Genomic DNA, 23,698 nt, shown 5'->3' on the forward strand with positions numbered 1-23,698 from the left:
GCCACCTAGGGATGGTCCCAAGTGGGAAAGCAAAGTCCTTCCTCTGGCCGAGGCTCGAGGCTGCCTCCCTCGGGATCCAGAGCCGGTGAGCGCGGCTCCCTCTCGGTCTCCATCTTCTCTTGCATCACCTGAGCCCCCTGCCGGCCCAGGGGGTCCCAGGACCCAGGACATGCCCGAGCCTCTAAGACTTGCCCTGACTTGAACCTCGCGAGAGCTTCCCAGGCCCCTTGCCAAGCCGGTTGGTGCATTACCCCTCCCTCACCCCACAGTTCTGGGAAGTGGCGGCTGCTGCCTCCCGTCTCGCTCTCGTTCTGGCCCCCTGGGAGGGAACACTCGGGGCCTGGCCCCTGAAAGTCGGGGAGCCCGGCTCGAACCCTGGCGTGGCGTTCTCGTCCTCCTGAGCTCTGGCTCCGCACGCCGTGTGATGGGCACTGGCTGGCGCCTGGGGGGCGGGGGAGGAACTGCAGGTGAGAGTCATCCCTGCTTGCACATGTAGAAATACCACCAGCGTTGTGGTAGAACCTGTTGAGCCTAAATTGGCCTCGCGCGTCCCGTCAGGGCTCAGAAATAGATCATGGGAAACTGTCCTGGGTGGGGAGTGGTCATGGGCGCGGGGGCGGGGTGGGGAATGTTGCTCCCGGCCGCACCTCCCAGAATCCCTCACAGCCAGGAGAGGGGACGAGGCCACAAGCCCAGGGGAGGACAGGCTGCCGCAGGCCCCCCAGCCTGGCCGGGGGGTTCCTCAGGTTTGGATGCCAGCCCGATGCTCTCCAGGGGCTCCCGGGAACTTAATCCCGGGAGCTCCCTAGGCTGGGAGTCAGGTGCCTGGTTTGGGGGCCTCGTTGGCTGCTGCCGAGCTGAGCTGGTGGTTCCCTTGTCACTCACTAGGGGAGCAGATGACCTCAGAGGCTCTCGCCCCCTCTCCTCCCCCCTCATTCCTTAAGGCAGTTGCTTGGAGTTGGGCTCATCACGAAGACTCCCCTCTCCGTCCTACGTGGACATCACATACAACTCTTTTTTTTTTTTTTTTGGTGAGGAGGGGAGGGTTTGGGTCACAGCCGGCAATGCTCAGGGATCACTCCTGGCTAGCTCCGGGGACCCTGTGGGATGCCGGGAATTGAACCTAGGGTGGCCACATGCAAGGCCCACGCCCTCCCCGCTGTGCTAGCTGTCATACAGGCCCCTGCACTCTTACTTATTTACTTTTGCTTGGGGTGGGAGGGGGTCTACCCAGCACTGCTCAGGGTCCCTCCAGTGACGCTCAGCCTGAACCTGGGCCGGGTGGTCAGTGCTCCGGCCTGTCATCCAGCTGTGTTGGGGGACCGTGTAGTGCCAGGGATCAAACTCGGGGCCTGACGCGTGCAGTCTAACAGGTTGCAGACGATGAATGCTGAGTGTCGGCCGCTCCTGTGACTTGTGTTTATGCTTCCCCAGTGGTACACAGCCGGCGCCCCAGCTCGGGGGCTCATTACAGCAGTGTGCGGGGTGGACCCCCGCCTCCTGCGTGCCCAGCTGCGCTCTGACCTTCCGGCCTTCTCCCAGCCCAGCAGCCTTTGCAGAGTTTCCTGTTCTCCCCCAACCCTGGGCTTCTCCAGGGGCAGCCGGAAGCCCCTTTCCCTGTTGCTCTGGTTTGGGCCACAGAGTCCGGGACTGCTGGCTCCGTGCAAAGGCTTCGCACTGCGGTGCTGTGGGAGCGGAGGAAGCCTTCGCCTTGCTCTTGGGCGACAAGACTTGGTGCTTTTGGGTTTGTTCGCTTGGTTTTTTTTTGGTTTTTCTTTCTTCGCTGTTGTTTTCTGGGGCCACGCCCAACTGTGCTCCTGGCTGCATGCTCAGGGATCACTCCTGGCGGTGCTCGGGAACATGTACTTGGTGTTGAGGATGTGGGGAAGGAACCTGGTGCTGGTCGGATGTGTGCAGGCGAGCGCCCTCTCTGCTCTGGGCTCGGGGCCCCTGGGGTGGTTCTGTTTGTTTGTTTGTTTGTTCTGGGGTTTGGCCATCCCTGAGACGTGGTCAGGGGCTACTTCTGGCTCAGAGCTTACAGGGCGTCCTTGGCAGTGCTGAGCGGGGAGGAACTCAGGCCTCCTGTGTGCAGCCCTTGGAGCTGTCTCCCTTTGTCTGTTTAGCCCTTTCTGTTTCTCTCGGTCCATCTTCTATGATCCAAACATTTTTTTCCTCCCTTTCTTTGCTGTGCTGGGGATTGGACCCAGATCCTCCTGGATGCAAGGCTCTCTCCCTCCCTCTCCTGGCCCTCCCTCAGCCGTGTCCTCAGCTGTTTTTCTTCAGAGCTCTTTTTCCCCAAAGCACTTTCCAAACCTGCCCCTGTCCCTAGAGCCCTGGTGTGCCTGGGCCCTGCCCCCGGCCCCGCTCTTTGGTCAGTCATCACACAGGTGGCCCCTCGGCGCCTGCGTCAGTGCCTCGTGTGCCCTCCTGGCAGAGCCAGGCACTCCCTGTTCGGGCCTTTCAAGGAAGTCCAGCTGGGTGGGAAGGGAGTGCCGCTAAGAGAGAGCCGCACTGTGCCTGCGAGCTGGACAGAGCAGCCTCTCCCGGGCACAGCTGGGCCTGTGTGGCTCACCGTGACGGCCAGCTGCACACACACACATGCTTGCACGCACATGCAGCCCTCACGCGTGCACCAGCTCGCACACGGATGTGAACCCACAGGCACACTCACACACGTACATGCATATGCATACATGGAAGCGCTGCTGCCCAGCCAGCTGCTGGCCTGGGGCTGCCACGCAGAGGGCGTGCGGGCACTAGAGCGGCTGCCGCTGCTGGCTCGGGCTCCACTCCCGGGGGACAGGAAGGGGCCCCAGCAGGTCTGGAGCAGGGTTCATCCTTTCCCGCCGTAAGAAGCAGCTCGGGACTGGCCGCCTCCCCGCTCCCCGCAGCCCTCTGTGAGGTCCCGGCGTGGTACACCTCCCTTCCTGGGTCGTGCTGCGGTCTCTTTGCTCCAGTTTCCCAGTCTGCCCTCTTGGCAGATGGCACCCCCACCTACCCCGCCCCTTTCAAGAGGTCCACCAGGAGGCAGTCAGGAGCTTCTTCCTCTGCTCTCGACACACCCAGTTCCCTGCAGGTGTGGCGTCCCCAGGGCAGCCTCTGCCACCTGCTCTGGCTGCTCACCCCAGACTTGCAGAGGGCATGTGTCCTTTGTGTGTGTTTGGGGGGTGGGGTGGTGCAAGCCCGCCTGGCTCTCAGGGCTCCCAGATGCCCCACCAGACTCGGGCAGCTCAGACATGGCGCCTTCCATCTTGGACAGAGCCCGGCCGTGAGCTGGTGCACCCCTGGGGTGCTGCCGTCTGCCCAGGTTCTGCAGATTGAGATTGTCCAGTCACCCGTGCTTCCTGCGAGCCTGGGAACGAGGCTGTGCCGCGCTGCGGCCAGCGGCCAGCGGCCCCTCTGCCTGCATACCAATGGTGCTGCAGCTCTGCGGGGCCTGGCGTCCTTGCAGGGGGGGCGGGGGTACCCTGGTGGGAGAATCTGAGCCTCTCCCGAGGGTGGCCTCCCCAGCTGGAGCTGGTTCTGGCTGAGGCCGGCTTATCTGCCGGGCGCCAGGAGTGTTTGAGCCCCTGCCCTCCCTCCGTTTTGCCCAGAGCCCGGTACTGCCGGGAGCTGCAGGCTGGAGCTCGTCTTGGTGGCTGTGCCACCCCCTGGCCCAGGCAGCCCTGCTCCCAACACACCGCCCTCGCGCCAGCTTGCTGCCCGGCTGCCCCTCGGGCCCTGGAGACCCGAGGCCGGCCGCCCGGCTTTTTTCCCCCGTGTTCTGGATTTGGGGCTCCAGAAAGGCGCCCCTACTTTCCCAGGCTTGTGCTCCTGGTGCCGGGGCAGGACGCGGGCTGGGAGGGAAATAGTGAGTGAAGGAGTGTGTGCAGACCCCACCCTCCCGGCCACATCTGGCCACTCCTGCAGCTGTGGCTCGCTCTTGTGGCCGCTGAGTCGTCAGTGTGGCTGGCGGGCGGACCGCAGAGGAATGTGCCGCGCGGTGCCGGGGGAGCAGCGGCCTGTGAGAACCCAGAGGCCCTGCCCGGCCCTGGCCTTCCCACCCTCCCTCCCGGGGCGCCCACGGGCCGTGCCGTGTTCCGGTGTGTGTCGGGGCGGGGGGGGGGGGAATCCTGCCCTTGAACTTCACAGGCCTTTCCTCCGTCTTGGTCTGACGCTCTTTCAGGGCTGGTTCCGGGGAGGCCCCAGGTCCTTCCTTTGCAGGCTCTGTGGCATCTCTGGGTGGGAGTGAGGAGAGTGAGGGCTTTCTTTGGAGAGAGAAATGGAAAAGACGCACGCCGGCTGGCCCTCCTCACGCACTTCCTCCTTCCCAGGCAGCGGCCTGCCTTCCCCTTCCTGCCGGCTGCTGGAGGCTTTGTGGCCTGTGGGTTGGGCTTGGGGCTCCCTGCTGGCCTGGTGTTTGCTCAATTACCCTGGTAACCACTGGGCAGTGATGGGGGTGACATTTAGTGACCAGAGGACAGGGTACAGGGATTTAGAGGTCCAGACCCAGCCATCCCATTAGAAGCTTTCACCCTGGCCCGAGGCCCCGAGGCCTGTTGTCCCATATGGGAGGGGGAGCAGAAAGGGGACCTGGACCCAGGCTCTGGGACCCCGTCGCCAGCGGCTGTCCCTGGGCCAGAGTCCTGAGAGCCCTGCCTGGCTCCAGACTCCCCCCCCATCCTCTTCCTGTCTGATTCCCTTTCCTTTCCTGTCTCCTCCTCCCACCTCCCCCCTGCGCCTGCACGCCCATTCTCCTTCCCCTCCCCCTGGGCACAGCTGCTGTTTGGCTCACTCTATATATAGCGGCATTTTCAGGGTAATTACAATAAAACTGTTGAAAGGAGATAATCCAGCGAAGGAAGCTAGTCTGACTCCCAGCCCCCTCCCGTCCCCGTTGGGGCGGCCCTGCTCCCCCTTTCCCTCCTGCCCTCTGCGCCTGTCCCATCTCCTCACCACCACCACCCCTGCCCCCTCCCCGCCCCACTGTTGTCGCCTCCTCCTGCTGCCCACTGGGTATGGAGCAGAGAGGAGTAAGGAGGGCCACGGACTTGGCAGGGCCCCACAGACCCGGCTCTCCCGAGCCCCTGGCGGCCGGTCCTGTCCTGGCCCTGGGGCCAGCATCTGACCTCAGCACCTTGTCTGGGATGGTGGGTTGCGAGGCGGACAGGAGGACGTGGCTAACTGCACTGGACCCAGAGTCTCCCCCCACCCACCCATCACCTGACTGTGTGTTTGGAATTAAGACACTTCTCTATGATTGTTTTCCGCTGGGGGCCACACCTGGGGATGCTCAGCGCTGACTCCTGGCTCTGTGCTCAGGCATGGCTCCTGGCAGGGATTGGGGGACCATGTAGGGTGCCGGGGATGGAAGCTGGGTCGGCTGCATGCAAGGCAAGTGCCCCCTCCCCGCTGGCCTGCCGCTGTGGTCCCACGGGGCTCAGTTCCTTGGGGCAGATGCTGCCTCCGTGCCCCGCAGGGCTTCCCCTCTCTCTGCGGGTCCAGCTGCCGCGTTGCTTCCCGGGTGTCCTCGCAGGCTCAGGGACGGAGCCCACTCGCCCCTTCCCGTCCCCTCTCCCCGCTCACCCACTCCTGTCTCTTCTCTCCGCAGTGGAGGTGAAGCCGGTGCTGCCGGGGACCATGCCCAGCTCCATGGGGGGAGGGGGCGGAGGCAGCCCCAGCCCCGTGGAGCTGCGGGGGGCGCTGGCAGGTCCCGTGGACCCCGCGCTGCGGGAGCAGCAGCTGCAGCAGGAGCTGCTGGCCCTGAAGCAGCAGCAGCAGCTGCAGAAGCAGCTCCTGTTCGCCGAGTTCCAGAAACAGCACGACCACCTGACCCGGCAGCACGAGGTCCAGCTCCAGAAGCACCTCAAGGTGAACAAGGGGGCGCAGGGTGGGGCGGGCCACCCCGACCTCGCCCCCCGCCCGCCCGTCCGCCCAGACCCGGCTCACCCCGCGCCCCGCGGCCCCCGCAGCAGCAGCAGGAGATGCTGGCCGCCAAGAGGCAGCAGGAGCTGGAGCAGCAGCGGCAGCGGGAGCAGCAGCGGCAGGAGGAGCTGGAGAAGCAGCGGCTGGAGCAGCAGCTGCTCATCCTGCGGAACAAGGAGAAGAGCAAAGAGAGTACGCCGGGAAGGCGGGGGTCTCACAGACACACACACACACACACACACACACACACACACACACACACATACAGCAAGGAGAAGAGCAAAGAGAGTATGCCGGGAAACGGGGGTCTCACAGACACACACACACACACACACACTCACACACACTCAGACATACAGCAGGGAGAAGAGCAAAGAGAGTACGCTGGGAAGGCAGGGGTCTCTCTCACGCACACACACATACACACACACACAGACACTCAGACTTACAATAAGGAGAAGAGCAAAGAGTACACCGGAAAGGTGGGGGTCTCTCTTGCACACACACACATATACATACACACAGACACTCAGACATACAATAGGGAGAAGAGCAAAGAGTACGCCGGGAAGGCCGGGTCTCTCTCGCACACACACACATATACATACACACAGACACTCAGACATACAACAGGGAGAAGAGCAAAGAGTACGCCGGGAAGGCCGGGTCTCTCTCGCACACACACACATATACATACACACAGACACTCAGACATACAACAGGGAGAAGAGCAAAGAGTACGCCGGGAAGGCCGGGTCTCTCTCGCACACACACACACACACATATACATACACACAGACACTCAGACATACAACAGGGAGAAGAGCAAAGAGTACGCCGGGAAGGCCGGGTCTCTCTCGCACACACACACACACATATACGTACACACAGACACTCAGACATACAACAGGGAGAAGAGCAAAGAGTACGCCGGGAAGGCCGGGTCTCTCTCGCACACACACACACTCAGACATACAGCAAGAAGAGCAAAGAGAGTATGCAGGGAAGGTAGTGGCGGGGTCTCACAGACAGACAGACAGACACACACACACACACACTCAGACACACTCACACTTAGACACAAAGGGAGAAAAGCAGAGAGAGTACAGCAGGGGTACGGGGGTGTCCCATCCACATCCACATAGACACACAACAAAGAGAAAAGCAGAGAGTAAGGCTGGGGGGGGGTTCCGGACTGGAGCGCCCCCCACACACTCACACGGACATGCATGTGCAGATACACAGACACACAAAACTAGAAGAAAAGCCAAGAGAGTAGGTGGGGGAGTTCTGAGCCAAGAGCAGAGACACACACACACACTCATACACTCATACACATATACACATACACACACACGTGATGGGGTCCTACCCTCAGGTGCCCGTGCCCACAGACACACAGACACACACCCATGACACATACACACACGTGTGCATGCCCGCCTGGTGCTGGGGTCCTGCCCTGGGGCGCCCGGTCAGCCGTGCCCTGTCCTGTAGGCGCCATCGCCAGCACTGAGGTGAAGCTGCGGCTGCAGGAATTCCTCCTGTCCAAGTCGAAGGAGCCCACGCCAGGCGGCCTCAACCATTCCCTCCCACAGCACCCCAAATGCTGGTAATGGCCCTGGCCAGGCAGGGGTGGCCACAGCGCCTGCTGGCGGGCGGCGGGGGGTGCTGCAATCTCCCCTGAAATGAGACCTTGGTGCAGGTTATCACCTGGCACTGTTCCCCTGCCCCGCCTTGCTTCCGCAGGGGAGCCCACCATGCTTCTTTGGACCAGAGTTCCCCTCCCCAGAGCGGACCCCCCGGGACGCCTCCCTCCTACAAACTGCCTTTGCTCGGACCCTACGACAGCCGGGACGACTTCCCCCTCCGCAAGACAGGTGAGCGTGGCCGGCCCGGCCCCTCCCGGCGGCTCCTGGACTGTGTGTGTGGGGGGGGGGGCGCCGGGAGCTGACCCTGGCCCCTCCTCTCCCCGCAGCCTCGGAGCCCAACCTGAAGGTGCGGTCGAGGCTGAAGCAGAAGGTGGCGGAGCGCCGGAGCAGCCCCCTCCTGCGCCGCAAGGACGGCACGGTCATCAGCACCTTCAAGAGGAGAGCCGTGGAGACCACCGGGGCCGGGCCCGGGGGTGAGGGCCCCCCGGCGGTGCCCGCCCTGCCGGCCCAGGCGCGGGGTGGCTGCGCGCCGGCCCCCGTGACGGCCCTTTCTCCCGCAGTGACCTCTGTGTGCAGCAGCGCCCCCGGCTCCGGCCCCAGCTCCCCCAACAGCTCCCACAGCACCATTGCCGAGAACGGCTTTACCGGCTCCGTCCCCAACATCCCCACCGAGGTACAGCCCAGAGAGGGGCCGGGAGCCGCTCCCCCCGCCCCCAGGAAGAGGGGAGGGTGGTCCTTCCTGGGTGAGGGGGGCGGGATTGCCCCCCAAGAGTCAGACCCAGCGGGAACCCCTTCTGCCTGCATGGACAGCCTGGAGGGGCCGTGGCCCGGGAGCGGGCTTTGAGGCTCGGCTGTCAGTGTGGGGGGAGGCACCGTGCTGCGTCCTTGGCTTTGCCCCCCACCCCTTGCTTGCTCTCATGCTTGTCTCTCCCCACTGCTCCCCAGATGCTCCCCCAGCACCGGGCCCTCCCTCTGGACAGCTCCCCCAACCAGTTCAGCCTCTACACGTCCCCCTCTCTGCCCAACATCTCCCTAGGGCTGCAGGCCACGGTCACCGTCACCAACTCGCACCTCGCTGTAAGTACACAGTGCCCCCCCTCCACCACCCTCCCCCCGCCATCGTATCCTCCCACACCGCACACCCCGCCAGGGTCCGCTGCGCTCTGAGACCAGGGTGGGCGGAGGGGAGATGAGGGCTGCAGGCCAGGCAGCAGCACGACCCTCTCCTCCGTGCCCCCTCCCCGCCGCAGGCCTCCCCGAAGCTGTCCACGCAGCAGGAGGCCGAGAGGCAGGCCCTCCAGTCCCTGCGGCAGGGCGGCGCACTGACCGGCAAATTCCTGAGCACCTCGTCCATCCCCGGCTGCCTGCTGGGCGTGGCGCTGGAGGGCGACCCGGGCCCCCACGGGCACGCCTCGCTGCTACAGCACGTCCTGCTCCTGGAGCAGGCCCGGCAGCAGAGCACCCTCATAGCCGGTGAGTGGACAGGCCCCCCGGCGGGCACTCCCGCCCCCAGCTCCGTGCCAGCAGCCCCCAGACTCCGGCACCCGAGGCTCTGCTCCCGAGGGGATCTGCCACCCAGCCCCCTGTTAGGGCTTTGAAACCTGATGTGTATTTCACACTGTGAGCCCATCCCCACTTCGGGCGGGGGGTGGGGGTGTCTGTTTCCAGTGCTCAGGAGCCCTGTGTGGGCTGGAGCTTCTGGCATAGGCCAGAGCCCAGGAGCTCGTCACATCGGAAGAGGTTCTGCTTAAGAGACAGTATTGGCTCGGGGCCGGAGCAACAGTCCGGCGGGAAGGGCGTTTGCCGTGCACAGGGCCAGCCTGGGTTAGATCCCCGGCATCCCATAGGGTCCCCCGAGCACCACCAGGAGTAATCCCCTGAGTGCAAAGCCAGGAGTGACCCCTGAGCATCGCCAGGTGTGACCCAGTAAGCACCCCTCCCCCCCAAAAAAAAGATACGGTTGACTCAGAGGGCTAGAGCACAAGCTCTGCATGTGGGACACTGGGGTTCAGTCCCTGGCCCAGCGTAGCCCCCTGAGTGTGAGCCCTGATCAACTCCAAGTATGGTCCTCTCCTCCCCTAACTCCATAGAAGGGGGACACCTGGTTCTGGCCCCAGGCCTTCCGGCCTGTGGCATCAGGGACTTCCTGAGCACTTTGGGAGAACTAGTCATTCATTTGTAGGGCCCGAGACTGTACCTTCAGAAGTGAATCAGAGGGAAAGAATGGTGAATCTTGGGCCTGGGACGACAGTACAGGGAGTAGAGCACTTGCCTTCCACGTTGCCAACCTGGGTTCAATCCCCAGCATCCCACAGGTCCCCCGAGCCCCACCAGGCGTAATTCCCTGAGCACAGAGCCAGGAGTAACCAACCCCCGAGCATTGCTGGGTGTGGCTTCCCAATAAAGAATGGTGAATCCTGGCAGGCTTGCTGGAGGAGTTGTATTTGAGCTATGAGACTGCTCCAGAGACTGGAGTGATAGCACAGCGGGTAGGGGTGTTTGCCTTGCACACGGCCGACCCGGGTTCGATTCCCAGCATCCCATATGGTCCCCTGAGCACCGCCAGGAGTAATTCCTGAGTGCAAAGCCAGGAGTAACCCCTGAGCATTGCTGGGTGTGACCCAAAAAGAAAAAAAGAGAGAGAGAGACTGCTCCATTGTGGGGAGGAAGGAGAATGGAGCTCAGTTTGGGGTTCCTGTCCCAGGTCCCTCCGGGATTGTTCCTGGGTAGACAGGAAGAGGTATTCCAGGCTGAGGAAAGCCAGCATGGGCAGGGAGGCGAGGGGACGCCTGATACCCTGGTAGCAGTGCTGACTCCTGCCCCCCCCAACCCCCATCACACAGTGCCGCTCCACGGGCAGTCCCCACTGGTGACGGGTGAACGCTTGGCCACCAGCATGCGGACGGTGGGCAAGCTCCCCCGGCACCGGCCCCTGAGCCGCACGCAGTCCTCGCCGCTCCCCCAGAGCCCCCAGGCCCTGCAGCAGCTGGTCATGCAGCAGCAGCACCAACAGTTCCTGGAGAAGCAGAAGCAGCAGCAGCTGCAGCTGGGCAAGGTGAGCCGGGAGGGGCCCGCGGCGGGCAGAGAGGGCAGGGCTGTGCTCTCAGGACGGAAGGGAGCTCCCCCTGGCAGCCAGACGGCCCTGGACCCTGCCACTAGGTGCCCCCTCTGCTTGGCCCCCAGATCCTCACCAAAACCGGGGAGCTGTCCCGGCAGCCCACCACCCACCCCGAGGAGACAGAGGAGGAGCTGACGGAGCAGCAGGAGGCCTTGCTCTCGGAGGGAGCCCTGACGATCCCCCGGGAGGGCTCCACGGAGAGTGAGAGCACGCAGGAAGACCTGGAGGAGGAGGAGGAGGAGGAAGAGGAGGAGGAGGACTGCATCCAGGTCAAGGACGAGGGCGAGAGTGGCACCGAGGAGGGCCCTGACCTGGAGTCCAGTACTGCGTACAAAAAGGTGCGAGGGGGACTGGAGCGATCGTACTCTAGAGGGTTGGACACTTCCCTTGCACACAGCCAACCCGGGTTCCATCCCCGGCATCCCATATGGGCCCTGCGCACCGCTGGGAATAATTTCTGAGTGCAGAGCCAGGAGTAACCCCTGAGCTTTGCTGGGTGGGACCCCAAAACAAAACAAAGGTGCCCAGGGGGCTGGAGTGATCTAAATGGGTAGGGAACTTGCCTTGCTCTCAGCCGGCCTGGGTTTGGTCCCTGGCAGCCCATATGGTCCCCTGAGCACTGCCAGGAATAACTCCTGAGTGCAGAGCCAGGAATAATTTCTGAGCATCGCTGGGTGTGCCCTCCAAACAAAACAAAGGTGCCCGGGGATCTAGAGCGATAGTACGGCAGGGAGGGCATTTGCCTTGCACTCAGCTGACCTGGGTTCAGTCCCTGGCAGCCCATATGGTCCCCTGAGCACTGCCAGGAGTACTTCCTGAGAGTAGAGGAGTAACCCCAGAGTATCACTGGGTCGGTGGCAAAACAAAACAAAACAAAACAAAAAAACACTGAAGTTGTGCCCAGGCTGGGAAGATGGGTCACAGGGCTGCAGACTTTGCAGGCTAGAGACCAGGTTCTGCTCCCAGCACCGCATGGTCTCCTGAGCACCATGCAAGGAGTCACCCCTGCACACCGCTGGGTTGGGCCCAGATCCCCCGCCGCCAACCCCATCTCCACCCCTCTCTCCTTCCTCCCTTCCTGCCCCACTGGCCTGGTCCTCCCCGAGTTCTGCAGTCCAGACTGAGCTGGGAAGGCTCTGGAGAGAGCAGAGGGGAGCAGGAAGGAGGCCAGGGGCCCGTGGCGTGTGTGCGCGGGGCTCTCAGCCCCCGTCTGCCGGTCCCTCCCTGCGTCTCTGACTGCCCCCGCCTGTCTGCTGCTGCGTGTCCACGTGGCCCGTGTGGATGTGCGTCTGTGCCTGCGCAGGGCCGGCCGTGCGTTGCGGCTGTGCGTGCATGGGCGCGTGTACACACACGCCCCTGCTGTTACTACAGTCTGCCCTGCCGCTGTGCATCCATTCATTGCGGACACAGCCCTGGGGCCTGACTCATCCCGCCCCCTCCCACGCCCCCGTCCCTCCCAGCCGCTTCCCTCCTTGCTACTCTGTGGTGACTCATCACGGCCCCCCTTTCCCTCCCCATCGCCTTGGAGATGGAGCCTGCAGGGCTGCAGAACCTCAGGTCCCTGGAGGGAGGAGGTGCAGGGAGGAGGTGCAGGGAGGGCCCCCCTTGCCCCGTTCCCCCCCCCCCGCCCCGCTTCCGTCTGGGCGCAGCCTCACGTGTGCTCTGCCCCTCGCCCCAGCTCTTCTCGGATGCCCAGCAGCTGCAGCCCCTACAGGTGTACCAGGCACCCCTCAGCCTGGCCGCTGTGCCCCACCAGGCCCTGGGCCGCACCCAGTCCTCCCCTGCTGCCCCCGGGGGCATGAAGAGCCCCGCAGACCAGCCCACCAAACACCTCTTCACCACAGGTTCGTTGTGTTAGTGCCCCTGCCTCTCCTTCTGGTGATGGGGGGGCGGGCAGCACCAGAAGGAAGCAGGCTTTGTCGTGGCCAGAGTGATGCAGCCCACCTGGATTTGATCCTGAGCATCCCTTATGGTTCTCCAGGCGTCACAGGAGTAATTCCTGAGGGCAGAGCCAAGAATAACCCCTGAGCATCACAGGGTGTGGCCACCCTCCTCCACCCTCCCCCCAAAAAAAGAAAATAAACTTCATACCTCTTTGCACCCACAGCTGTCCCTGAAACAGAGCTTCATGGTCCCCGGGGAGGGGGGCGGCTGGGGGTGCAGCTGTGTATTTCTCAGGACCCCACTGAGAATGCACTGGCTTTTGCACCATCAACACACGCAAAACCTGGGTGGAATCCCCCCCATCTCAGTGGGGTCCTGTCCTTCCCACTGCCCCTCCTTTTCCCTCTGAGGTCTCAGGGCTGCAGAGACAGTGCTGGGTGAAGGTACTTGCCCTGCACGCATCCAACTCTGAAATGATCCCTGGCACTTCCGGGAGGGATCCCCTGAGCACAGAGTAACCCTCCAGCACCTCCGAGTGTAGCCCCGAAACAGTTGCAAAAACAAAAATATAATTAAAAAAAAAAAGGCTTCAGTTCTTCCCACCATGCTCCTCCCTCCCACGTGCATTCACTGTGCTGACTCGGGGGGGCACAGAGGCCTGAGATGTAACCCCCTTACCCGTGGGCAGTCGGCGGGGGGGGGGGGTTAGTAGCACAAAAGGGCAGGGACAAGGCGTGGGGGCCATGAGGGGGTGCAGGCCCAAGGCGCAGGGAGATGGGGGTTGGCAGGGGAGGCAGGGGGTTGGAGGGGCCAGGCTGACGGGGGTCTCGACTGTGCAGGTGTGGTCTACGACACATTTATGCTGAAACACCAGTGCATGTGTGGGAACACGCATGTGCACCCGGAGCACGCCGGCCGCATACAGAGCATCTGGTCGCGGCTGCAGGAGACAGGCCTGCTCAGCAAGTGTGAGGTGAGGGCCCTCCTGACCCAGGCCTGCCAGCATCCCCCCTTGGTCTCTGAGCGTCCCCTTCCTGTCCCCCGCCCTCCACCTCAGGCCCCTCCTCCCAGCCCCTCCCAGTTCCTCCGGGTTGCTGAGTGTGGGTGGGATGGGGGTGGGTGGCCTGTTCCCTTGAAATCCTGGCGCTCTCCCAGCCCTGGAAGATGCCTCTGTTGTGCCCCAGCCATGAGCCGGCGAGGGCCTGGGTGCTGGGCAGAGCTGGTCCGCGGGCACCTCCCTCACCGCCTTCTCTTGGCAGCGGATCCGGGGGCGCAAAGCCACGCTGGACGAGATCCAGACGGTGCACTCGGAGTACCACACCCTGCTCTATGGGACCAGCCCCCTCAACCGACAGAAGCTGGACAGCAAGAAGCTGCTCGGTGAGCCGGCAGGGCCAGGGCCTGCCCCAGCAGGAGGCCAGTGCCATGCGGAGGTGGCCTGCTGTCGTGGCACACACCTGCAGGGGGTGCCATGCACACAGACTTGGATTTTCATCCGCGTGATGTGGTTGGCTGGGGGGCACAGGGCGGGAGGGACTAAGTGAGTGGGGCTGGCTCAGAGATGAGCTGCTTCTCTGGGTTGGGTTGTTTTTTATTTTTATTTATTTATTTATTTTTTGGTGGGGGGCCACTCCCGGCAGTGCTCAGGGGTTACTCCTGGCTCTGCAGTCAGGAATTACTCCTGGCAGTGCTGGCTCAGGGGACCATATGGGATGCCGGGGATCAGACCCAGATGGGCTGCGTGTGAGGCAAACGCCCTACGCAGGCTCCTGCTTCGTGACCGCCCAGGCCCCCCTCCTGCCGGCTGCTCTGGCAATCCGATGTTCCCTAGAATGGGACAGGGAGCTCTCAGCTGGTGCGGGCTACAGGAGCCTGTCCCGTGCTCGAGCTGGCCTCACTGCGCCCTGCAGACCCCAGGCTGCGGCCCTGGCACTTAAGGCACTGTCCTGAGCGGGTCTGTCCCTCCTCCCGCAGGCCCCATCAGCCAGAAGATGTACGCCATGCTGCCTTGTGGGGGTATCGGGGTGAGTAGAACCCTCCGCCAGTCCAGCTCCTGCCCCCCGTCGCGGGCCAGGAGACACCCTGAAGCCTGCTCTCCTGCCCCTACAGGTAGATAGCGACACGGTGTGGAACGAGATGCACTCCTCCAGTGCCGTGCGCATGGCGGTGGGCTGCCTGGTGGAGCTGGCCTTCAAGGTGGCGGCTGGAGAGCTCAAGGTGAGAGTGTGCTGGGGACATCAGCACCAGACAAGCCGGGCCTGGTGTTCTCAGGAGCCCCTGGGGAGAGCAGCCTTGGCCTTCTCAGAAGTTAAGGCCCCGGGGCCCAACCAGTAGTCCAGCAGGAAGGGTGTTTGTCTTGCACATGACTGACCCAGGTTCGATCCCCGGAAACCCATGTGGTCTCCTGAGCACTGTCGGGAGTAATTCCTGAGCATCTCTGGGTGAGGCCCAAAAACAAACAAACAAGCAACCCCCCCCCAAACAAAAAGGTAAGGCACATCAATGAGTTGGACGTCACAGCTCCAGGGACAGCTGGGGGAGAGGTACAGGGAGACCCACGTGGCCAGAGAGATGGGACAGCAGGAGGGTGCTTACTTTGCACACAGCCAGCCTGGGTTCAGTTTGGTCCCCCAAGCCCACCAGGATTAATCCCTGAGCACAGAGCCAGGAGTAAGTCCTGAGCACCTTGGAGTGTGACCCAAAAAATAAACAAGAAGCTCAGGTTTGGGGCTGGAGCAATAGCACAGCGGGTAGGGCGTTTGCCTTGCACGCGGCCGACCCGGGTTCGAATCCCAGCATCCCATATGGTCCCCCAAGCACTGCCAAGGGTAATTCCTGAGTGCATGAGCCAGGAGTAACCCCTGTGCATTGCCGGGTGTGACCCAAAAACCAAAAAAAATAAATAAATAAACAAGAAGCTCAGGTTCTATCGCAGGAACACCACCTGAGCATGACCCCTGAGAACTGCTGAGTGCAGTTCCCCGTCCCTCACCAAAGGACCAACCATGAGGCACCAATGCCTGGTGGTCTGGGGGACCCTCAGGCCAGTGTGTTCCTGCCCAGGGGTGCTGCGTTCTCTCCCCCGCCCATGCCCTCCTCTCCGCCCCTCACTGCTGTCCCCCTGTCTGCTCTCAGAATGGATTTGCCATCATCCGACCCCCAGGACACCACGCTGAGGAGTCCACAGCCATGTGAGTGCCCCCCATGGCCCCTCTGCCACCCCCTCCCCCGGCCTCCCTGCCCCTGCCTGCACCGTTGAAGCTGAACCCCACCTTCTCTCCCTTTCCACCCCCCCGCAGGGGATTCTGCTTCTTTAACTCTGTAGCCATCACAACCAAACTCTTGCAGCAGAAGCTGAACGTGGGCAAGGTTCTCATAGTGGACTGGGTAAGCGGCGGGCCGGCCTCCTCCCCTGCCTCCCCTCCAGACAGCCCCCCTCTACCCTGGGCGCTGCTGGAGCTGGGCCTGGTGACTCACCTGCGCATCCTCCCTCCAGCCCACTGGCTCTCTGCCCTCTCTAGTGGACTCAGAAAAGGTTTCAGCTCCTGGTCGGTCTGGGCCCCCACCTTGCAGCCTCAGGCTGTTGAGGGCCTCCCCCGATCCGAAAAGTGGCCCCTTTTTTCCCTTGGGGCTCACCCTATGCCAAGATCCCATTCATCCCTGACACCTGGTGCCATTCTTTTATTTTGTTCTTTGGCTTTTTGAGTCTCACCCAGTGATGCTCAGGGGTTGCTTCTTGCTTTGCACTCAGGAATTGCTCCTGGTGGTACTTGGACCATATGGTTGCCGGGGATTGAACCTGGGTCGGCTGCATGCAAGTCAAAAGCCCACCCCGATGCACTATCACTCCAGCCCCACCTGGTGCCATTCTTGCCACTTCTCTCTTGGGAAGGGGGGAGGCGTCGGGGAAGGGGTGCTACACCCGGCAGTGCTCAGAGCTGACTCCTGGCTCTGCACTGAAGAATCACTTCTGGTGAGCTCGGGAACCACGGGGTACCTGGGATCAGACCCGGGTTGCCAGGTACAAGGCCAAGTGCCTTATCCACCGTACTATATCGCTCAGGCCCCGTCATGCTGCCGCTTAAGGAGAATGAATTCCCCCTTCTGTAAATGGGCCGCTGGGCTGTTGGAGGTTTGCTTTGCTTGGGATGTTGGTCCTGGGGTTCACATCAGACCTTTTGGCCCCAGCACATCTCTTCTCTCAGCAGAGAGAGGGGTCCCCCGTTCCCTCGGAGCTGAGGGAGTAGGCTGGAGCTATTGTCTGCAAAATTGAAATCTTGGGGCTGGAGCAATAGCACAGTGGGGAGGGCGTTTGCCTTGCATGCGGCCAACCCGGGTTCGATTCCCAGCACCCCATATGGCCCCCTGAGCACCGCCAGGGGTAATTCCTGAGTGCAGAGCCAGGAGTAACCCCTGTGCATCACCGGGTGTGACCCAAAAAGCAAAAAAAAACAAAAAACAAAAACCTGAAATCTCTCTGAAGCTCAGCTTTGGTTTAAAAGTCCATCGAGGGGGCCGGAGCGATAGCACAGCGGGTAGGGCGTTTGCCTTGCACGCGGCCGACCCGGGTTCGATCCCCGGCATCCCATATGGTCCCCCAAGCACTGCCAGGAGTAATTCCTGAGTGCAAAGCCAGGAGTAACCCCTGAGTATCGCTGGGTGTGACCCAAAAAGCAAAAAAAAAAAAAACCAAAAAAAAAAAAATAAAAGTCCATCGAGGGGCTGGAGCAATAGCACAGCGGGTAGGGCATTTGCCTTGCACGCAGGCAACCCAGGTTCGAATCCCAGCATCCCATATGGTTCCCTGAGTGCCGCCAGGGGTAATTCCTGAGTGCAGAGCCAGGAGTAACCCCTGAGCACAGATGAGTGTGACCCAAAAAGCAAAAAAAAAAAAAAAAAAAAAAAAATTTAAAGTCCATCCAGGGGCTGGAGCAATAGCACAGTGGTTTGGGCGTTTGTCTTGCATGAGGCTGACCCGGGTTCGATTCCCAGCATCCCATATAGTCCCCTGAGCACCGCCAGGAGTAATTCCTGAGTGCAGAGCCAGGAGGAGTAACCCCTGTGCATTGCCAGGTGTGACCCAAAAAAAAAAAAGTCCATGAAGGGGGCTGGAGAGATTCTGACTTTGCACTCCTGGGCTCAATCCCTAGTACCATATCATCCCCCAAGGACCACCAGGAGTGACCCCCGAGCAGGCAGGATTAGCTCCCCGAACACCCCTGCCTGTTTATTTTTTTTTCCCATATAGGCTGGGGTGGAGCATGGGCTTCGAGCGCTGGACCCTCGGGTCCCATCCCACTCTGCATGGTGTCCTGAGCGCCCCCACCCCCAAGGAATAAAATCCCATTTGTTTTTTGGATTCTTTAGAACATAATGTTCTTAGTTCCTGCCTGGGTCAGTGTCCCCTCGGCCGGAGGTGGGCAGCGCCCTGCAGGGAGGCTTGTGGCTTGGCCTCCGTCTGCCTCAGGGTCTCCCTGTCACCCTCCCCGTCCCAGGCCACAGGCCTTGGTCAGAACGGCTGGAGGTGATAGGCCTGCCTGTGGCTGCGCCCACAGAGCCCTCCACAGTGGGAGCCAGGGGTGGGGGGGACAGGGAGACTTGCACCTCTGGGCCGGTGCTGGACCCTCGTCCTGAAGCATCGCCGTCTCCCCGCAGGACATTCACCATGGCAACGGCACACAGCAGGCCTTCTACAATGACCCCTCCGTGCTCTACATCTCCCTGCATCGCTATGACAACGGGAACTTCTTTCCAGGCTCCGGGGCTCCCGAAGAGGTACAGCTCCTGGGCTGTCAGGGGGCCCCTGTGGGGGGTGGGGGGAGCAGAACAAAAGCCTGGCAGGGAGCCCGTAGTGGTGCTTGTATTCCTGGGAAGTCGGGGCTCCTGGGGGAGGACCACGCCGGCTAACTGCCCCTCCCTGCAGAGCAGAGGTCAGTGGAGTGAGGGCTAGAGGTGGGCTGAGGGTGGGGGCAGTGTCGGGGGTCCCCAGGCAGTGAGAATAACCCCTCCCCCCACCCTGGTGCCAGGTTGGCGGAGGGCCGGGCATGGGGTACAATGTGAACGTGGCATGGACGGGAGGTGTGGACCCCCCCATCGGAGACGTGGAGTACCTAACGGCCTTCAGGTGAAGGGCCCCCCACTCCCCCTGGGCCCGGCCGCGGGAGGGCTAGAAGGCGCTCAGTGGGATCCGGGCGGAAGGGCTTGGGGTGGCGGGGGGAGTGCGGCGGGGCGGCCGGTGCAGCGCAGCGGGGTCAGCTCGGGCGCCTCCTTGCAGGACAGTGGTGATGCCCATTGCCCACGAGTTCTCGCCGGACGTCGTCCTGGTCTCTGCTGGGTTTGATGCTGTCGAGGGACACCTGTCTCCGTTGGGTGGCTACTCAGTCACCGCCAGATGTAAGCCCGCCGGGGGATGGAGAGCAGCGAGGAGGGAGCGGGTGGGGGCATGGCGCGGGAAGGCTGGGAGGAGAGCTGGAGGCACCATCCTGGCTGTGCACCCTCTGCCGCCTCCCCCCTCTGGGCCTTGAGGGGCGTCCGGCTGGGATGGGCTGGCAGGGGCTGTGTCTCCTGGCAGCCCATGGTGCAGTGTGTGGCCCGCGGGCTTCAGCTGTGTTCTTTAGTAGACACGGAATCGAGCTTCTTTGGGCCAGTTCTTCCGTCCTGTCATTTAGTATTTTGGTTTTGAGTCTTTTTGGGGAGAGGCAGGTGCAGGCGGGTGGCAGGGGCTACACCCAGCGGTGCTCAGGAGACCGTTTGTAGTGCCAGGGATGGGACTGGGGCGAGCCATGCAAGACAAACACCTTAACCCCCATCCTGTCTCCTGGCTCTGTTCTGCCCCGGCGTGACAGGAGCGTTTGGCCCACTGACGTGTATGCAATACGCCTCCCATCTCGGGCTCTTAGTTATTCAAGTGGCAGCACTTCTGTCTGCCACACGTGAATGTGGCCCTGGGTTCCACACATCCCCCACCCCCGTCCCCTGACCACCCGCCTCCCCCCCTCGCCAGGTGTTGGCCCCTCTGAAGAAAAAACTAAATCTACCATCTTCCTCGGCTGCTCATTCAGCTGCTCACATTTCTTCCAATCTCTCTTCTTTTGGATTTTGGGGCGACACCCAGCATGGCTCAGGGGACCGTGCAGTGTTGGGGACTGATTCTGGGGATCCTGCAGGCAAAAGTCTGAGCTCCAGCCCCTAGATATCTTGTCTTGGTTTGCGGGGGCCACACCCGACAGTTGCTTCCAGCCCTGCACTCAGGAATCAATCCTGGCGGTGCTCAGGGGCCCATAGGAGATGCCCAGGTTAGCCACTTATAGAGCAAGCATCTTCTCTGCTGTATTATCTTTCGGTCCGTGTGATCTTTTTTAACCGTTCCTTCTTCCTCCCTCCCTTTTCATGTCCCCAAAGGTTTTGGCCACTTGACCAGGCAGCTGATGACGCTGGCAGGGGGCCGGGTGGTGCTGGCCCTGGAGGGAGGCCACGATCTGACCGCCATCTGTGACGCCTCTGAGGCCTGCGTCTCGGCTCTGCTGAGTGTGGAGGTGAGGGGCTCAGGCGGGGCCGGCGGGGTGACACGGCCGAGGGCTGTGGGGGTCCTCGTAGGTGCCGACAGTCACCGGCCACCTGGGAAGGGCTTTCTGCTTGCTGGGCTTTCCCAGGCTTTTTCCAGGCAGTCTTGTCCCATCACAGGATGTGTGTGGGGGTGACTGGGGGTGCTTGGCGGGGTGGGACTCGCCATCCCCTCCCGCCCGCAGCCTCCTCCTTCCCTTCCAGCTCCCGCCCTTGGACGAGGCAGTCCTGCAGCAGAAGCCTAATGTCAACGCGGTGGCCACGCTCGAGAAAGTCATTGAGATCCAGAGTGCGTGGGGGACAGCTGGCCACGGTGGGGGGTAAGGGTGGGCCCCCCCATCCCGCTCCCCAGGGGTGCTTCACTGCCTGACCCCCGGCCTGCCCCCTCCTGCAGGCAAACACTGGAGCTGCGTGCAGAGGTTCGCGGCCGGCCTAGGCCGGTCCCTGCGCGAGGCCCAGGCCGGGGAGACGGAGGAGGCCGAGACTGTGAGTGCCATGGCCTTGCTGTCGGTGGGGGCCGAGCAGGCCCAGGCAGCGGCAGCGCGGGAACACAGCCCCAGGTGAGGGCCCGCCCCTGCCCCTGCCCCTGCCCCTGCCCCCGCCCCCGCTGGCCGGCCAGCGCCCCCCTCTGGCTCACACTCGCCCTCCTGTCCTTGTCCCCCCCCCCTGCAGGCCAGCAGAGGAGCCCATGGAGCAGGAACCGGCCCCGTGACGCTCCCGCCCATCACTCTGGGCTTCATCATTGTGATTTTGTTTATTTTTTCTATTAAAAACAAAAAGTCACACATTCAACAAGTGTGCTGTGTGGGTCTCTCAGCCCTCCTCTCCTGCTCAGCCGCCTCAGGCCCCCCCCCCACACACACATCAGCTGGCTCCCTGGAGAGTGGCAGGGTGCCCTTCCTGCCTCTGTGGGGAACCCCATGCCCACTTTCCTGACCCCCTCCTGGTCCTTGAAGCCCGGGTCAGTTCCAGGTGGGCATGGGGCCCAGACGGTGCCTTCCCGTTCAGGGGTCTCCCTGAGTGAGGAGGTTTGGTTTGTCCACTGTCTTGGGGGTGGGGGGGGGGAAATGCCTTAATTTCACCCTCCTCCCCGCCTCCAGCCTTGGGGAGGGCCTGGAGGTCTCTCCACAGCTGAGTGGCCGAGGGGGCACTCGCCCTTGGTGTCGCCCTTTGCTCTTCAGTTGCCTCTCACTGCGCTCCCGACTTCCTCCTCCCCTGGGGGCAGGTGCCAGGGGAGCCCCAGGCGAGGGGCAGGGCTTTGAGGCCCGTTTTCCTCCCCGGGTCTAGAGCCCGGAGGGGCCCCCCAAAGTAGCCTCTCCACCTTCCTGCGGGGCTCCCTGTCCCTCTGCTGGCAGGACCTGGGGGCGGGGGGAGAAGGTGGTCCCTGCAGGGGGGCTCCGGGCTGGTGCGAGCCCCCCTGCTGTTCAGGACCAGACTTCCCCAGCCACCCAGTGTGCTGCGGGCAGAGGGGCACGGCCCGCCCCGTCCTGAGGCCCCTGGCTCGGAAGCTGGGGCACGGCCAGGGCCACTCTAGGGGCAGCGCCCCGGGGCAGGCCTCCCTGGAGCTTCTCTTTCTCCAGTGCTCCTTGCTGACCATGGCCCAGGAGAGCGGAAACCAGGGGGAGGCTGGGCATTGCCCTTGCTCTGCCCCAGGGGGTCCCACAAGCCCCAGCCCCGTTTCCAGGACGGGAGGGGTGCTATCCTGCCTGGGGAGCAACCAAAGATGGGCAGCAGCTCCCCAGGGGCCGAGTCTTCCACCCTGTCCTTCCTTGCTCCCCCACCCCCGACTCTGTTTACATATCCATTCTCCCCCATGGGGGCCTGCCTGAGCAGGGCTGAGGGACCCGGGGCACGGGCAGAGGGCCCCACAGTCCGTCTGGCGGACAGAGCACTGTGCGCGAGTGTCTGGTGTGTTGTTCATGTTCTCGATCTTCCTGAGGCCAGGCCGGGGCGAGGTGAGGGCAGCCCCGTCCACATGCTGCTTCCAGCTGAGCCCCCGCCGGCACCCCCGCGGCCCCACCTCTCCTGTATGCCCCCTCCTTGCTTTGTCTCCCTGGCTATGGATTTCGGCTGCGTGTTTTGTAACCCACTACCCTGTGTGTCGTTGTGTAAATAAACTGGTTTCTGGCAGTGCCTTCTGGGGCCCATGTCTGTTTTCGGGGCTCCCTTACTCCACCACTTGGCCCCCAAAATGAATCTGTTTCAGGGCTGGAGCGACAGCACAGCGGGTAGGGCGTTTGCCTTGCACGCAGCCGACCCGGGTTCGATTCCCAGCATCCCATATGGTAACCCGAGCACCCCCTGGAGTAATTCCTGAGTGCAGAGCCAGGAGTAACCCCTGTGCATCGCCAGGTGTGACACAAAAGAGGAAAAAAAAATCTGTTTTTCCAGGGGCTGGAGCAATAGCACAGCCGGTAGGGCGTTTGCCTTGCACGCGGCCGACCCGGGTTCGATTCCCAGCATCCCATATGGTCCCCCGAGCACCCCCTGGAGTAATTCCTGAGTGCATGAGTCAGGAGTAAGCCCTGTGTATTGCTGGGTGTGACCTCCCCCCCAAAAAAATCTGTTTCGGGGCTGGAAAGATAGCACAGCGGGTAGGGCGTTTGCCTTGCACGCGGCCGACCCGGGTTCAAATCCCAGAATCCCATATGGTCCCCTGAGCACGGCCAGGGGTAATTCCTGAGTGCAGAGCCAAGAGTAACCCCTGTGCATCGCCAGGTGTGACCCAAAAAGCAAAAAAAAAAAAAAAAAAAAAAAAATCTGTTTCTCCAGCACCCTGGCCTAGTCCGTCCATTTGGGTTATTATGGAGGCGTGAGGTAAGTTACCTGTATCTCCCAGGACCTGTGGGAGTGGGTGGAGGGGCACATGGGTGGTGCACAGGCCAGGCCAGGCATGCAGGAGGCTGGGGCCGGATCCCTAGTGCTGCCAGATATGCCCCAGGTGGCTCCTGAGAACTGCATCACCAGGCCTTGAGACAGTTTTTCTGGAAGCAGGCCCTGGATTCCCCCAGCACTGCCTGTGAAACTCCTGTGAAAAACAGGGATTTAACCGGGTGTGTGTGGAGGTGAGCAACAGCACAGTGGGGAGGGCGCTTGCCTTGCACAAGGCCAACCCGAATTCCATCCCAGCATCCCATGTGGTCCCCCACGTACCACCAGAAGTGATTCCTGAGTGTAAAACCAGGAGTATCCCCTGAGCATCGCCAGGTGTGACCCAAAAAAAAAACAAAAATAGGGATTGGGGAGACAGTTCCAGAATTAGAGACATGTGACAACCCTAGTTTAATCTCTGGTACCGCATGCCCCACCCCCTACCCCCCAGGCACTGCCAGGTGTAGCTCTGGAGTGTCCTGAGGGTCCCTGGGCACCTCCAGGGTGACCCAGGTGGTTTCTGGCACAGCAGGGCCCGAGGATGTGACACAGCTGGGCCGCCACACGGAATCAGGTCGGTTACGCTGAGGCTGCCAGGACGGGCCCCAGGAGCCCTGGGCACTGCTTGGGAGGCCTTCCCTGCCCAGGCCTCTCCGGGCTAGGGATGTCTCTGTCGAGTGTGGGCCTGGCACGCCTGAGTCCTGGG

General features: G+C 62.4%; 1 protein-coding gene across 3 annotated transcripts in view; it reads left to right on the top strand.

Annotated features, from left to right (window-relative positions):
- The window catches only part of HDAC5 (histone deacetylase 5), a 39,835-nt gene extending 18,919 nt beyond the window's left edge, over nucleotides 1-20,916 (top strand). For 2 of the 3 annotated variants that reach the window (XM_055130003.1, XM_055130004.1), the window contains exons 4-27: nucleotides 5,591-5,850; nucleotides 5,952-6,096; nucleotides 7,402-7,516; nucleotides 7,654-7,784; nucleotides 7,883-8,029; nucleotides 8,117-8,229; nucleotides 8,502-8,633; nucleotides 8,807-9,029; nucleotides 10,400-10,611; nucleotides 10,740-11,012; nucleotides 12,353-12,518; nucleotides 13,398-13,531; nucleotides 13,818-13,938; nucleotides 14,533-14,582; nucleotides 14,668-14,775; nucleotides 15,694-15,749; nucleotides 15,858-15,945; nucleotides 18,214-18,333; nucleotides 18,585-18,682; nucleotides 18,833-18,951; nucleotides 19,960-20,093; nucleotides 20,326-20,410; nucleotides 20,516-20,681; nucleotides 20,794-20,916. In XM_055130003.1, coding sequence (XP_054985978.1) covers nucleotides 5,591-5,850; nucleotides 5,952-6,096; nucleotides 7,402-7,516; nucleotides 7,654-7,784; nucleotides 7,883-8,029; nucleotides 8,117-8,229; nucleotides 8,502-8,633; nucleotides 8,807-9,029; nucleotides 10,400-10,611; nucleotides 10,740-11,012; nucleotides 12,353-12,518; nucleotides 13,398-13,531; nucleotides 13,818-13,938; nucleotides 14,533-14,582; nucleotides 14,668-14,775; nucleotides 15,694-15,749; nucleotides 15,858-15,945; nucleotides 18,214-18,333; nucleotides 18,585-18,682; nucleotides 18,833-18,951; nucleotides 19,960-20,093; nucleotides 20,326-20,410; nucleotides 20,516-20,681; nucleotides 20,794-20,833 — 3,236 coding nt within the window. In that variant the 3' untranslated portion in view covers nucleotides 20,834-20,916. Of the gene's footprint in view, nucleotides 1-5,590; nucleotides 5,851-5,951; nucleotides 6,097-7,401; nucleotides 7,517-7,653; nucleotides 7,785-7,882; nucleotides 8,030-8,116; nucleotides 8,230-8,501; nucleotides 8,634-8,806; nucleotides 9,030-10,399; nucleotides 10,612-10,739; nucleotides 11,013-12,352; nucleotides 12,519-13,397; nucleotides 13,532-13,817; nucleotides 13,939-14,532; nucleotides 14,583-14,667; nucleotides 14,776-15,693; nucleotides 15,750-15,857; nucleotides 15,946-18,213; nucleotides 18,334-18,584; nucleotides 18,683-18,832; nucleotides 18,952-19,959; nucleotides 20,094-20,325; nucleotides 20,411-20,515; nucleotides 20,686-20,793 lie in introns of those variants that run through there. The other variant, XM_055130002.1, reaches the window with a different exon arrangement.
- The last annotated feature ends 2,782 nt before the right edge of the window (nucleotides 20,917-23,698 follow it).

This window comes from Sorex araneus, chromosome 3, assembly GCF_027595985.1.
Source record: "Sorex araneus isolate mSorAra2 chromosome 3, mSorAra2.pri, whole genome shotgun sequence".
Lineage (NCBI taxonomy): Eukaryota > Metazoa > Chordata > Mammalia > Eulipotyphla > Soricidae > Sorex > Sorex araneus.